At 37.4% G+C, this 16,639-nt stretch overlaps 1 protein-coding gene across 6 annotated transcripts in view; it reads right to left on the bottom strand.

Moving 5' to 3' along the window:
• DIDO1 (death inducer-obliterator 1) overlaps window positions 1–16,639 on the bottom strand; it is a 91,704-nt gene that overhangs the window by 67,948 nt on the left and 7,117 nt on the right. For 4 of the 6 annotated variants that reach the window (XR_003996548.1, XM_030533562.1, XM_030533567.1 and 1 more), the window contains exon 2: window positions 1,637–1,823. The exons of the other annotated variants lie outside the window; for them this stretch is intronic. Coding sequence is in view for 3 of the 4 variants with exons in the window: in XM_030533562.1 (XP_030389422.1) it covers window positions 1,637–1,801 (165 nt within the window). In the remaining variant the exon portion in view is untranslated. The remainder of the gene's footprint in view (window positions 1–1,636; window positions 1,824–16,639) is intronic. 6 annotated transcript variants of the gene reach the window in all.

The raw sequence follows: 16,639 nt of genomic DNA, 5'->3' as shown, positions 1-16,639 counted from the left end.
TAACATCACTAATTGAAGCTAACGATCCTAGATAAATCTGATTAACACCAGCTTTACTCCTACAAATTTTCCCAACAGCCAGATATAGGTATCTAATTGTGAGCTACCACTTAGCAGAAGGATAAATTCTCTATTCTTTCACTTTCTCTTGGTCTTGTATAGTGTTTTCAAGACAGAGTTTAAAGAGACTCAGTCAAGCCAACATACCCTAACTGCTAAAGACAGTGTATTTGTGTGTGTCATCCCTTGATATCAAATATTTTACACTATAAAGTGTTTTAAAACAAGTCAAACGCAATTTTACAACAAAAAATTAAGCCTAGTCTACACTTAAAAACCTTTACCAGTATAACTATATTGGCAAGGAGTGTGATTTTTTTCATTCCCTTAGTTATGCGTGTTCAGATGCAATTATACTGATTTAGGTCACTTTTTACCAGTACAATTTATTTCACTTTGCCAAACTAGAATAAGCTATACAATTTAACTATCCTATCATAGTTAGAGTGGCAAAATTTGTAAGTGTGGACAAGACCATAAGTTCAAAGATTTAAAAACCAGAAATTAGTTAGTGGTTTAAAAGTAGGGAAGATTAAGAGTTCCAGGTAAAGCTCCACAAGTGAGAAATTGTCCCTATGGTCACATGCACTCTACAAAGATTCCCAAACTCAAACAGTTTTCAAAATCTATCCTTGAATATTTTTCAAGAAACATGGTTTTATCAGCAGGTAAAGCCTGCATGAATGGGGCAAAAAAATTTTTAAATGCTTCATGAAAGCTAGACTAGGCCAAAGAAAGGCTGTTAACCATTTGTTAAGAGATCTCCCTCTACCACAGCAGCTAACTCTGCTGGCAAATCTTTTTCAAGAATATTTCAGAATCAGGAACTTACTTTACTACAGGAACAAAGCTAACTGTACAGAAGTACAGAAAAGCCTGTCCCAGTTGGAGTACAGCAAGCAGGCTTGGGAACAGGAGGCAGGATAGAACCAATAAAGAAAGTCAGTTTTGAATTGAACTTGAAGATAAGCCAGTGACTGAGAAAAAAGGTAACATGATTCCATTTCTTGGAATAATGATTTAGCAGCAATTGCAACAGGAATCGCAACAGTAAAGGTAAAAGTGATTAAACACGAACAAGGATTTCAGCATGATAAGGATAAATCCTGGTAATGTACCAGAGGTGGAGAGAGGCAAATGTAAGGATAAATTAAGATATACAATCCTATATGTTCCAACGTATCTTCCCTACAATTTATCTGTTCAACTCAAACTGTTCAAGTTCACAAACCCCAGAATCTTAAAGCATATTTGCTATTTTTAACTACTTGTTACTTCATGGGAAATTATCATCTCCACATTCTCCCCAGTGCCATTACATTTTACAAATGAAAACAGAAATGTGCCATTCTTCTCAGCTGATACATGAAATAGTAAAGAAATTCAAAACAATTTTTCTACCACTGACAGCAACAGATAAACTAATGCTTCATGTGCACAAATTCAGGTTATTCTCTGCTTTCTAAATACTTCCCATGTACATTTCAAATCTTTCAGTAACAAAACAAACAAAAAACCGAGAGCGGTATAACCTGATTTTGAGAACCCTATTACTGTTTATTAAGGCATTGGGTACCTGCACTAATTTGTACTTTGCTTCATTCTCTGAATCAGTGTCTATATCCAAGGAGTCAGTGGTAGATGGCTGAAGAGGGTCTGAATTTAAAGTGCCTTCTTCCACGATGTTGCTCCGTAATAACCGCTCAATCTCCCTGTTCAGAATTTCCAATTCATCACACATCACGCAACTCTAAGAGATATACCTGAAGGAAGAGGGAAAGTCAGCTAATCACTACTTATTCAATTCTAATAAAATAGCCTACTATTCTTATGTAACACATGCCACTGAACAAAAACTAAAAATTAAACATATGTGCCCAAACATGTCTTCTTTGAATCTTTCAGCTTGTAACATACTACTGACTCCAGAATGCACTCTGCTGATTGTGCAAATAAATCTAGTTTAATATTTTTGTGCCATCAACAAGAATCCAAAGATCATATATGGAAAATAATCTTCAATATATTTAATCTTGAGGAACAGACCTGATATTACCAAGGCATACCCAACACTGCAGTTGGTATTTTCTCAAGTTACGGAACATTCTGATGTTGAATAGATACGGGGTTCTCAACCTCTCTCTTTCTGAGGCCCCCACCAACATGCTATAAAAACTCCATGGCCCAGCTGTGCTACAACAACTGGTTTTCTGCATACAAAAGCGAGGGCAGGTGTTACGGGGTACATGCAGGACAATTACCTGGGGCTCCATGCCACAGGGAAAACTGCAAAGCTAAGTTGCTCAGGTTTTGGCTTCAGCCCTGGATGGCAGGACTCAGGGCCCCAGGCTTCAGCTCCATGCGGTGGGGCTTTGGCTTTCTGCCCTGGGCCCCAGTGAGTCTAAACACTGGCTCTGCTCAAAGGACCCCCTGAAACCTGCTCATGGCCCCCCAGGGCCCCCTGATCCGTGGCTGAGAACCACTGGAATAGATCATATTTTGCAATTTGTTAAAATTTTGCTCCACCCAGTGGCAAGATTGCAAATTACATTTTAAAGAGGGAGTTTTAATTTAACATGACCCTTTCAAAACACGTTGGGAATGGATTCAGAGTAGCAGCCATGTTAGTCTGTATCCATAAAAAGAACAAAAATACTTGTGGCACCTTAGAGACTAACAAATTTATTGGAGCATAAGCTTTCGTGGGCTATAGCCCACTTCATCGAATGCACAGAATGGAACATATAAGAAGAGCGTATGTGTGTGTGTATACACATACACATACACACACACACACACACACGACGCCATATCAGCTCTAAGAGGCTAACTGATTAAGAGGTTGTTCACAACTCTGAACAAAATGTTATGGTTGTTCTTTCAAAAGGTTATAACTGAACATTGACTTAATACAGCTTTGAAAGTTTAATATGCAGAAGAAAAAAGGTTCCGTTTATTTATTTTTTTAGTTTATGTTTAACACAGTATTGTACTGCATTTGCCTCTTTTTGGGGGGCAGCGATAGGGAGGAAGAGAACCTTTGCTGCTTCCTGATTGCATACTTCAGGTTTCAAATGAGGTGTGTGGTTGACTGGTCAGTTCGTAACTCTGGTGTTCTTAACTCTGAGGTTCTACTGTACATATATTTGTATGCTGTACCAATCACTATGATACCTGATCAACATACATTTTAAAGTGAATATAAGATGACATCTCTTTTTCTCTTTTCCCATTCTATAGCATTGGGGGTTAGAGGGTGGGAAGGTGAGTAGGATTTGTTTGTTTTGTTCTTGGTTTGTTTGTATGGTTAGGTATTTGGGTTTTGATTTATTTTTAAATATTTGATTTGTGGGAAACCTAGGTTGAAGAAGTGAGTTTTATATTTTATTCTGAATACTCTGAAGGTTATAGTCAATCAAATCTCTTCCAGAAGAGAGGTTCAAAGTCATGGACTGTTAGAGAAAGCTCTGTCTCTTGCATACATAAATCTCACTTTCGAGATCAACCATTCCACTGTACCAGTCAAACGTAGCTGTCATGGGAAACCAAAGTCACCTACGCTGCATTTACACTGGACAATCTTACAAAAATAAACCCTGCCATCTGTTCTACCATCTGGTTAGCCGACCCTCCGGGGAGCCTTGAAGTATACACCTATACTGCAAAAAAAAAACCTCCCTACAGCAGCAAGTCTTAGAGCTCAGGTCTACAGAGTCCGATTCAAGGGGTTTCATGCTACAGCAGGAAAAATAGCCAAGAGGATGTTTCCACTTGGGCTGGAGCTCTGGCTGTGAAATCTCTCTCCCTTCCAGGGCTTCAGAGCCCAAGCTAGAATTTCTACATTGACATTTTTAGCACCATAGCGCATAACACCTGTGCTCGGAGACTCATTATTGCATAAGGTTTTTTTTCAGTGTAGACACACACAGTGCAGAGAAGGCTCCCGCACTGGACCAGTTTTTACCACATTAGTTGAACCTGCTAAAAAGCAGGCTGAATTAGCACAGCAATAAAAACTTGTCCAACTGTAAGATGTGTCTATTATAGGGCTTTAAGCAGTTCAGCTGAGTAAAAGAACATTTCTGTAGATGCCATAAATCCTTGCATCCCTGTCCTATTTAGATTCTTATTAAAAAACAACAATTTAAAAAATATTTTTTGTGATATCAAACTAAACCATTTTATAATTGCTCTTTTTAACAGTCCATTACCCTAACCAATGAATCACCAAACTCCCACTGGCCCTTATAATTATAGCACTTTCCATATTAGAGAACCCCTATCATCATCATCATTTCACTTTATTGTCACATCACTTTTAGAGGTTGAGTATACATACAAAAAACATGTACAGAATCTCACTGATAGACAGCTGTATAAAAGCTTCTTCAAAAGCTCTTCTGATCTGCTCAATGTGAAGAGCTCCCATAATACCAATGACAAGTGACCATGTCAAAAACTTCAATGACCAACTGTAATTAAAATGTGTTTGAAATACAAGCCAGTTTTAACAAATGTAGGCAAAAATCTCTCCTTAGGGTTGAAAATAACTTCAAAACAAATCCTAAATTACTGAGCTATATGTAGGTGGAGCATGGAAGGGATTAGGGAAAAAGACGCAGAGCTGCAGCGTAGCACCTCTACCGCCACTACTCCAGCGTATAGTTGGGAAGTGCAAGTTACAGTTCCTTTGTGTTACCTGGACTCTTACAGTCACAGGATCCATTTAACCATGAAGTCTGTGGCCCTTCCTCTGGTCCACCTCTGAACCTCAATTACATCTCAGCATAGAAGGAACTAATACAGAGACATCCCCCAGCCACATGCAGGAGAAGGATCCCCTTCCAGAGCTGTCCTACAGATGGATGGTTCCTCCTAACCAACTATACAACAAGTTTAAGTGGTGCAATGGGTCTTAAAGTTATCATCCTTTTTCAATTTTGCACTGATGCACTGAACAAAGTTTCCTTTAAACAATTACACATGGTATCACTATATCTGTAGTCTATAGGAAGGTACCCCCAACAAAGAAGTGCTCCTACAATGCCTTGTCTTGCTTTTTCAAAACGGTAATGTGACGATACCCAAAAAATAAAAAAAAATTTTTATATAGCTCAGGTATTTTCTTATCACAAACTTGTATATAAAACACAGGATATCATAAATAAGATTATACATATTTCTAGATTCTCTTATTATATCACAAAGTGTTCTGGTTTTATTCTCATGGTTACCATGTCATTAGAACATCTTTATAAATCAGAAGTCTAGTTGTTCTTCATGCTTCAGTTGAATACATTGAAAACAATACTTGGAACCACACAAATTCTGCTGACAAACAATTAAAATAACTAATATGAACATGTATATTGTAATGGAAACTGTGTACGGAAAAGCTACAACCAAAAGGTGCCTGGGCTGGTACAGAGATCTCAAAGAAAGAAAATCACTAAGTAAGAAAAAAATGGTTTTACTTTTTGATCTTCTATACCAGTCCAGACCCCCGACTTCTCCCAAAACACTTCAAGCACCTGAATTAGGGAAGCATGGTATCTCAGAGCCAACTGCAACACCATCTGCCAACAACCACTTCTGCAAGCACCTGTACATTAATGTATAATGTCTGATGAAGTTTTACATGCCTTACAAATCTTTAATATCTTAAAAATTTTGGCTCAGATATTACTTTCTAAATAGCACTTTCCTCCATGCTGAGATCCATTATGTAAACCTGTGGTGCCCTATGCACGTCCAACAATTGAATTTTACTCTGCTTGAGCAATTCAGGACAGAAAGTAGGCAAAGCAATTTTCTGCTTCAAATGGAACGTACATGTAATCTTTGTTCTGAATTCTAGAAGGGTCTAAACACAAATGTAGCGAGGTGCAGAAATGATGGAAGCCTCTCTACAAGACAGTACATATCGCTCTCCTATCCTTCAAATCAGTTTGCAGTGATGAGAAGCAGAATCTTCAACAACATACATAATGAAACTCTCTCTTCACTGTCTCTAAAGGGGAGTTGTGAGAGCGTACCAATATTAAGCTCCAAGCATGAATCATAGCTTGCTTTACTGATCTCAGGCTGTCAACAGCCTTCAGAAACATCTGGGTGCCTACCTACAGGAATAGAGTTAATCATTTAACCATTCTTCTGAATCCTACAACTACTCTCCCATTTGGGGTAAAATAAAAATTCTTCCAGTCAGCAATTTTGAATATACTGTGGGTTCTAGCATCTAAGTGCATGACCACTCAGTTGATATTGTTAGTGATATCACCTACCTTGGCTCTGTTGTCGATAACATGGGCAGCATCAAGAAAGAACTTGAAGCCCTCACTGCAAAACTGTCATCAGTAATGATGTACCTCATTAAGAGCATCTTTCACAACCAAACACCCTGATAAGTAGAGAGATGAAGCTGAGAATACATAATGCTTCGGTGGCTGGATGGCGTCAGACACCTGTTCCTCATAGGCATTCTACCCAGCAGTGCGCTAGATTTGGCTCAGGACAGAGCATCATGGAGGCACATAATACATTTGATGGCCTCTACGCTGTCCACCTAGCCTCATGAAAACTAGCCTACAACTGCTGCAAACTGGACTTTAATGCTGGTAGCACTTGGGCTCATGTCTACCTGGCTTGAAGAAATTCTAGAATGAAAGCAACATGGCAAGATAATCTTTCCCTTCTCATGCCAATCACAGAACGTCCTCCAAATTCTCTAGTTTTTTACAAGGTTGATCACTAGACTTCACACACGTTTTATAAATTCAGCAACTCATTGAAAGAGAATTTTGTCAGATCCTCATTATAGATTGTTCTGCTAATCAGAAGATCTTGTATCACTAATATTATTATTGACCTAATCAAAGACATACTCATTAACTCTAACAAGGCTACAGTGCACACAAATATGCAACTAGGAATGAATCTCAACCAGCAGAGGTTGACAGTAAGATTCCTCTTCTGAACACACTGGCTTTAACAGGGAGAAGAAAAGAACAAACAAGTAGCTGTAAAGGGAACCTCTAATAAATTTCCCAAATAGCTGCAGCAAATTGACCTGCTTTTTATCAGTTTCACAGTTGCTCAGGGAACTCTTAGAAACAGCACTGAAAAGGGACAATATTTGGACATTTTTCACTCTGCAAAGTTACAAACAGCAGCATAACACTTGGTTTGGTTTGTCTAAAGACTCAGGGAGACATCATGACCTCAAGTTTGTACACAGTTCACGTTTGGATGATTATCTTCATATTCATACGGGTTAGGTCAGACTGACTCTTTGGACAGTGATTAGCTACTAGTAGTGTTATGTGGTTATTTTAAAAGAACATTTTGATGTTTCTACGTATGTTATTGAGCCTGATAGTTTCTATACCCTGTACGGTCCTCTCACACAGTCCCTGTATAGCTGGCAAGCTCCGCAGAAAGTCCTGTAACTGAACAATTCTGAAAATATTCTTTAAAACAAAGGATGTTTACAGGCAAAAAAAAAAACAAAAAACATGTCTACTTGGAATAGCTATCAATTACTTAACGGAAACCACTTTAAAATGCTGTCATTTCTTCAAAAATGAAACAAGTAAAAAAAACAAATCAAAGCTTGGAATTTCAAAATTAATATTACACTGAAAAGTTATGGGTCTACACAGTTAATCTAAGATAAACATCCTTAATTCTGCCTTGGTAAAAACATCCTTAAAACAAACAGATACCTCGATCTTCAAGCCCTACACATCAGAGATGCCAAAGAAATGAAGCCATCTAACAACACTTCCTCCTGCAAATATACCGCACGCTCCTATAATATTTAAACCAAAGTGTACTACGTATTCCATTATAGCCTGCCTTCTTTAAGACCACAATAAGGTCAACAAAAGTAGCTATATTCAGGACAATAACTTGGAATAACCCAGAAAGGCTTCAAATATAAAAATGTTATACTGTGAAACAGCATAGACATACAGCTATCAAATCTGGGGCTAGAATCCACAAGACATGGACAAAAAAAAGTCGGTAACTGAAATGCCAATGACACAGTGTTATGGGAGGTAGTGGTGAGGGGTCACATGAAGGCAAAATATTAAAATAAGTCAATCTGCAGATATCTGTATCCACAGGATGCCAACTTCATGAAGACTTAGTAAAACTTCTCTTCACAATGTCACCATCTTACATGAATGAAGTAGCCATTATAGATGCGTGCATTTACATACTTTCAATGCTAAATTTGAAGTGCTAGACTAATGCCCTGATCCTGCAAAGCATTTAACTTTAAACATGAGTAATTCCATTAAAGTCCATTTATTAGCCCTAAAGAGGTACTATATGACTCTTAAGAGGAAGAAAAAGGTGTTTCAACTACTAGGATTGTAGGAGTAACAAAAAAGGCAGGCTCCGGTATCCACGGTTTTTAATCACTGGAAGATGGGAGGAGTCAGGAGTGAATTTGTTAGCAGATGGCTGCATGTGAGCAAGCGGGTCTTTTCACAAGTAAGTGCAAGCGGATAAATGCAAGTGTAAAGGTGAGTTGATATGTATAGATTCATCAGTGAATACAAACAGGTGTGTGGAGGTTAAAAACAGAATAAATGGGATAAATTAAAGAAAAACAAGGCAAGAGGTTTATAGGAGAAGGAGGAAGAGAAACATACAAGAGAAAGGAGAGTACACAGTAAAATATAGGAAAAGAATATAAAGGGTGAAAACAAATAAAGAGGGAACATTCAAAACAATACAGAAAATATAGAACACAATACAGAATATCTACAATAGAAAATAAAAAGTGGAATTAAGTCAAAAAGGAGAAACATGACTATAACAAAAGCACAGAATTATGTTTGTTCTGGGTATTTTTAAGTTTATTCAATAAAAAATTGATTGCCAATGCTACAGTTAGATTCAGTACAAATGTACAGAACTGTTTCAATTCCTTTACTTTGCAAGACTATACTTTTTAAGGGTCCGTGGCTACTTGGGAACATAGCAGCCTTAGTAGGCTTACTCTTTGGGCCAGAAAGTCTTGGAAAAAAATTCAGAATCAGAGTGCAGTTCTTTCTATGATACCGAGTTTAAAGGAAAATTCCATTAATTCATTCTAACAACTTCAAACAGCGAAGTAAAAATTTACCAACAAATGTTTAAGTTTTCAGAACAGACCAGTTTTTAGAAATACTTGTCACTGTTTCAGTATGTCCAGTCAGTCATTAAAGATGGGCGGAAGACAGAAAAATCCCTTAAAATATGTATGGAGTAACACGTTTACTGGTTTTTCTTGCAGAAGTCAAATTTCTACTGTAGTCTATCTATTACAGTCTCCCACTGTCTACTACTTTTGACAACAATAAGAGGTGCAGTTATTAGTATAATCAAAATGGTATTTTAGGGCAAACTGGGGGTTGGGATCCCTTAGGGGGTGACGAGGTTATTACACGCTGTCAGCCTCCACCCCAAATCCTGCTTTGCCTCCAGCATTTATAATGGTGTTAAATATATAAACAAGTGTTTTTATTTTATAAAGGGGGTCGAACTCAAAGGCTTGCTATGTGAAAAGGGTCACCCGTACAATAGTTTGAAAACCACAGTTTTAGGCCCTAGACCAAGTAATGGTAGTATATATGTAATCCTATGAAGCACAGACATATGTGGAAGGCACGGTTCCAATGGACCTGTATCTCGATACATCGTTATGGGACAATCCCTTTTGCCTTGCCTACCCCTGTAAGTCTGCATTTAACCAGACTTGCTATGGAAGATTTGGAAACTTTTCTTCCAAAACTCGTGGAGGAACATTACATATTGCACATTGTTTCTCCAAAGGCTCCTAAATTCTAACACTCTTTAATCAAAGTAAGAAGTGCTAAAAATTATCTCTTATAGTAAGTATAAAACATTTTATTTTTGTTAGTATTGCAGTCAGTATAGCCTCCGAACCGTGAAATGGACTTCTGTGGTTCATGTATCATCAGCAATCTAACTGAATTCCACCTGTAGAATCATTATTGATTGGTGATGTTAATAGAGAGAAAGAACCCAGATTGACTAACAAATCCAAAAGGAGTTTACAAGTTACAAAAAATATACACTTACTTGCAAATTTCACAAATTTGGAAGAGACAAAGAACATGAAAACTTCGAATGGCACTTTTTACAGTCGCTTTACAGTCGCTTTTCACTGTATAATCATACTTTAATGCTTTTTATGGCAGCTTCTGTTGAAACCGCATCTGCCAAAAAAACCTGAATTTTGTGTCCCACTAAACGGCTCTGCTGATCACGGAAATCCTGAGCTGTTCAGCATAAGAATGACTGTTATACTCCATTATCTGTCAACAGCATTTGGAAGGTCGCTGTACTGAAATAGTCCACGAAAGACACTGAAGCTGCAAGCAAAAGTCTTCACTCCCTTCTTCTCTCCAAGCAGCAGCAAGCAAAAGCAGACGCTCTCTTTCCACTCCAAACAATTCTTCCCCTATCTCAAGGAAGTTTTAACTATTTTAAGTACATGAAAATATTACTTTGTCAGTTGTTGAGTATGATAAAATAGCAGCTTCAAACCTGAAAAAAGGAATCCCAAACGAAGCCCTGCAGAGATGGCTGGAGAATAACTCTTCCACGTGCTACTGCAGCTTTTTGCTGCCGAAAACACAAAATCTACTCAAATACTCTGATGAGAAATGTTAGCATTTAACAACACACATATAAACAAACACCATGATTATCTTCATTCATAACTGTCTCTACATGTAAATACTGCCATCGGACTCATCTTAATCAAGGTTTACCTCTCTTGATGTTTATGTTAGAAGACTTTAATTTCACCAAGATCTAATGATTTATGTATAAGACTTAAACGCTTTGTAATATACTCTTTGTTAGAACTAGAAGTTTCATTACTCTTGTTGATATATTGTATAGTTAAGTTTTCCTTTAACTGCTACTAGTAGTTATCTTATAGAAGCAGCACACTTCAGGAAAAAGTATAAGGAAGAAGCTTTCTTACAGGTGCCTCATTAAATGGCATTTTAAGAACTGCCCACAGTCCTATAATAAATCAACACCATTTGCTTTTTTTGATTTTCCATTAATACAGTTTGATGTGGCTGTCTCAGAGTTATTCCAAATCACCTCCAACACAGTGGACAAATACGTAAATATTGAGACTGGGACATCTACATCTGTATCATGCTAAGCTGAGTTATCATCAATACAGACATCTTTTTGTAAGATGCATGGGTTTTTCTTTAAACGAACATTTGAGTAATAACAAAAGTATGATGACAAAGAGACCTTCATTCATTTATCCCATTATCAAAAGATAAGGAGCCAGTATAACTGCTCTTTATTGAAAATGATGAACCAGTCAATATTTGTAATCTCAATTCAGGGCAAGAAAATTGAATTCATATCAGACTTCACCCCAAATTAGCAATACTTTAAGATTAATTTATCTATAATTTTGTAGTACTCTGAATTAATATAAATACCCAAGCATTAAAAATATCATGAATACCCACACAAACAGAAACTGGTCATATCACTAACTGAAACAGCTTTAGACGAAAAAGAAATATATTGATTATAAATTAATGAAGAACAATCTGTCTGAAAACAAATACTTTATTAACTTACGACAGAACAGTGTCCATGTTCAGACCTATGTTTCTTCTTTTACTCATCTCTTTTTTCCATTTTTTCTTTTTGCTCTTCCTTCTTCTCTATGGCCTTCATATTTATTGAAAAACATAGCTGTACACATTTTTTTCATGATTGGCTTTTTTGTATTTTCTTTTCATACCTTTTACATTTTACTATTATACGATTTTATATCCTGAAATTTTATCTATACCATCCAGTCGACAGGGACTTTGACTAGGAGTCAGGAGACCTGGGTTGGAGCCTCAGGTCTGCCATTGATACCTTGAATGTCTAACTTATCTGTGTCTTAGTTTTCATGTAAAATGGGTCTAATGCTTATCAGCATTAGTGTGACTGGATTCACAAATAACAATAAACTAGTGAAAAATATTCCATGTTAGAATAATGGTTCTTTGTCATGCTAAAAAGTGCATGTCATTACAAAATCACACAATAGGAAGTCACTAAGGCTTCCTTTGCAATTTTGCTCTATGATGATATTGTGTGCGCTAGTCCATCATGTATTTATCTTTGAAAGATCTGATGCTTAAAATAAATATTTACATAACAAAAGTATGTTGCAATGTTTGTAATTAACTAAGGATTGTCAAGTCCATGAACATGAAAGCTACTACAGAAAATGTAATATTGTAACTTCCTTTGTAAAGTGCTTTGACACCTACAAGTGGAAAATACTACATAAATTCGAAGCATTAGGACACTTAGGAAAACAAGCCTACCATATCACTTACTTGCAATGCTATCTGGTTTAAAAAAAAAAAAAATCACACAAATTCCTTCATGTTTTCCATACAGTAGAACCTCAGAGTTATGAACTCCTTGGGAATGGAGGTTGTTGTAACTCTGAAATGTTCGTAACTCTGAACAAAACGTTATGGTTGTTCTTTCAAAAGTTTATAACTGAATATTGACTTTGTGCAGCTTTGAAACTTTACTATGTAGAAGAAAATATGCTGCTTTCCCTTAATTTTTTTTTAGTAGTTTATGTTTAACACTGTACCATACTGTATTTGCCTTTTTCCCTTTTTCTTTTTCTTTTTTTTTTTTTTTGGGGGGGGGGGGGGTTGATTGCATACTTCCAGTTCCAAATGAGGTGTGTGGTTGACTGTTTGGTTCATAACTCTGGTATTGGTAACTCTGAGGTTCTACTGTACCTAATCAAAAACTACTTCCCGTGAAATAATGTCACACTCTCAAATGTTAATGCTTTACAATTTGCAAGAGTAAATGTAGATTTGGCAATATGTAGCTGAGTTACACGATCATTCCTCTCTTTGCCAAAAAGAGTGCCAACAACTTGCAATTATTTCATGTTAGAATGAGACACATGTGAATGTAAATATAGTGCTCTGTGATTGTTTTTAGGACTGTGCATCAGTATCCTCACACTCCTGGACATCTTTTATATCTCTGGAAATTGAGATGTATCATTTCAATGAAGAGTTTTTTCATCCTGATAAAGTTTTTTCAAATATATGCACAATTACATTTACAAGAGTCTGTTCTGTATTAGCAGAGCAGAGACTATTAAACGTACATTTATAAGGCATTAAATATGATAGTACAATTCCGATATCAGTACTATATTGGACTAAAACTTTAAATGCCTGTCTATTTCGATTTAAATACCTGTTCTATTTCAAACAGCTAACTCCATGTCAAATTAAACATGAGTACATTTTACAGCAAAATGAAAGCCAAACCAACATGGTAGTTTACTTTAAAGTATAATCCATGTAAAAAGGAAATATTTTTTAGCAGTTAAAAAAAGTTGCCCCTCAAAAAATAATAGCTATACAGATTTAGCAAATGTGTTACAATATAGTTAAGGAATCGTAAACCAACCCTTCCTATAACTCAAAAATATATGCTGCCACCAGTTAGCATGGTCTCCCCCTAGTGACTTAGCTGGAGCTAACAAATATTCATCAGAACCCTTTATAGGACAAGGTCTTCCATATCTCCACTTCTGTTACAGAAGTAAACATTAAATTGCTTCTGGCACTGGGAATTCCATGATAGAAGTGATACAGTACTGGGGAAAGGTTTTTATTATAATAAAATATATCGTTGCTCCTTCTAAAACTTCTCTCACAAACTGAAAGTTTGTTCCTGATGCACTCCAATCAAATGTTCCTCACAACAGCAGTTCTCAACCAGGGCTCCGGGGATCCAGGGGGGCCGCAAGCAGGTTTCAGGGGCTTCGCCAAAATAAACCAGAGAGCAGGGCCAGCATTCAACTCACTGGTGCCCAGGGCAGAATGCTGAACTCTGAGCTCTGCCACCTGGGACTGAAGCTGAAGCCCATGCAACTTAACTTCACGTGGCCCTGGGCAATTACCCTGCCTGCTACCGCCTAACACCGGCCCTGGCTTTTAATCTACTGGTTATGCAGAAAAACAGTTGTTGTGGCACAAGTGGCCCATGGAGCCTTTAGAGCATTGGGGGGGCCGGGGGGAAGCCGCAGAAAGAAAAAGGTTGAGAATCCCTGCTTTACAATATGAATTTCTGAAAAGAAGTGGGAAAGCAGTCTAAATCACAGTGAGTAAGAAAGAATGTACAAATTATCATTATAAACAAAAACAATGGATTCAGTTGCCAATAAAAACATGTTATTCCAATAGATACAATATGTTTATGAAAAGTAATTAAAAAGAAGCAAAAAAATAAAATTAGCAAATGGATTTTTCATGTTAAGTGAAATGATTACTGAATCAGCACCTAAATCTTGTTTGACAGTCTAATCCTGGTAAATCTGCAACAGCTTTGCTTCATATTCACCTTGCATAAAATCCCTGGTCCATTTCAGAAAATTCTATTCAAGACACTCCCATGGGTTTCATTATTCAACCAAAAAATTAAACCCTAATTAACTCGACTAAAAAAAAATAGTTTATACTTCACAGCTACCCAGTCATAGTAATCACCACAACTTTAAAAAATAAAATTAAATTAAAAAAATTGCTAAAATGAAGTTAAGCTTACAAGCACAGATCAGTGGTTTGAAAGCACAATTATTTTTGAGAACAGTGAAGTATTTTAAAAAATGTTAACAATCAAACATTAGAAAGCAAGAAATACAATTTTATGATAGCACGCCTGCCTCTCTCTCCCCTTCTCCAATCTGTTTTATGCTTTTATCCCCTCCAGAACTCTAGGAGCTTGGGGAAAGTTACGAAGGGGAGACAGGCTTTTGGTGGCAGGCCCTGGAAGGAATGGAAAGAACAGTTATAGTTAGGTGAAGAAGATTATGAGCAGATCAATTCTATAGCAAAAGACAGGGAAATAGAGCACAACCTGCTTCCCTGCCTTCTGCAGTGGAAAAAAAACACACAACAATTTAAAAGCAAGTTTACCTGAAACAAAAATTACTTTCTGCCTTTAAGACTATCTAAAATCTTCTGAAACAAAACCTACAGAAGAAATTCTGACTATACACTGCTCTGATCCTTCATGCTGAAAGTTGGAAACACAAATGGAGAAGAAAAAGAGGATGCACTATCAGCTAGAATAAGAGGAGCACTAACTATTACAAATTTATTTTATTCTGACTCCACATATTGGTAGACTTCTATTGATTTTCTTTAGACCAAAGTAATTTCTCCAGGCAGAGATTGAAGCCAGGGAAACAGTAATTTATAATGCAAATTCTGATACAACCTTAACGTTCATGTTGTTACAACAGCAAACCAAACACCATAAGCAGAGCATTGAAAAAGTACTCAATACCAGCTAGCTCAAAATCCAAGGTCTTGTCTACACTAGAGAAAGTATTTGCCAGAAAACCCACTTAGTGGTGAGGCACCTTATACCAGGCAAAAGACTTAGGGCTTGGCTACACTCGAAACTGCAAAGCGCTGCCGCGGGAGCACTCCCGCAGCAGTGCTTTGAAGTGCAAGTGTGGTCGCGGCATCAGCGCTGGGATAGAGCTCTCCCAGCACTGCAGGTACTCCACCTCCCCGAGAGGATTAGCTTACAGCATTGGGAGCCACGCTCCCAGCACTGGGGCACTGTTTACACTGGCACTTTACAGCGCCGTAACTTGCTGCGCTTAGGGGGGTGTTGTTTCACACCCCTGAGCAAGAAAGTTGCAGTGCTGTAAAGCGCCAGTGCAGCCAAGGCCTTATTTGTATACAACTTATACCAGTATAACTTATACCAGTTCCCCAAACAAAATAAGCTATACCAGCAAGAACTTTTTTGCCAAGATAATTGCATTTATGCTAGGGTTTTTGTCAACACGGCTATGTCCGTTAAGGGTGTGATTCCTAATCAACCCTATGCCAGAAAAACTTTTAAGAGTGTAGACTGGGCATAAGCATACCAGTGCTTCTACACTCAGTCCACTCCCATCCACACAGATCGTACCTCAGCAATTTAAAAGAATAAAAGTTATATACTGTTTAATGTGTATTGAATTTAAAGACTTAACTATTCAATATGCTTTTAAAAAATAACTTACAACTACGATCAGTTCGACTATGGGGGAAAAAACTTGTAGAATATGTTATTGAATGAATTTCACCAGTATTAGTTTAAGTATTCAGTGGCTAGTAACTGACCAGCTACAGAGTTAGCTGAATACCTCCCTTGTCATTGTGAGGGTGAGTGAAGAATTTTTGCTATTTTACCATTAGACCAACATTCTTGCTGTGGTAAACTGGATCATCATCATTCTAGTACCCTTTTTACCAGGAAGCTACTCCACTGTCTGCCTCTGCTGATGCTCATAGATTTCCCAAGCAGCAGAAGAGTGAAACTGATCTATGTTCTAGGTGCTGCACCCAGGGTTCTGAACGGAAGAAGTAAAACTAATAAAGACTCTAGAGAATTTCAACTGGTCTGCCATTTGGGGACGCTCTGAGCAGCATCAGAGACTCCTGAATCATCTGTCTGCAGACTTTGGAAAGGA

The sequence above is a fragment of the Gopherus evgoodei genome, chromosome 14, assembly GCF_007399415.2.
Source record: "Gopherus evgoodei ecotype Sinaloan lineage chromosome 14, rGopEvg1_v1.p, whole genome shotgun sequence".
NCBI classification, from domain to species: domain Eukaryota; kingdom Metazoa; phylum Chordata; order Testudines; family Testudinidae; genus Gopherus; species Gopherus evgoodei.
Note: the sequence above shows the minus strand (reverse complement) of the source record. Positions and strands in the feature narration are given on the sequence as shown.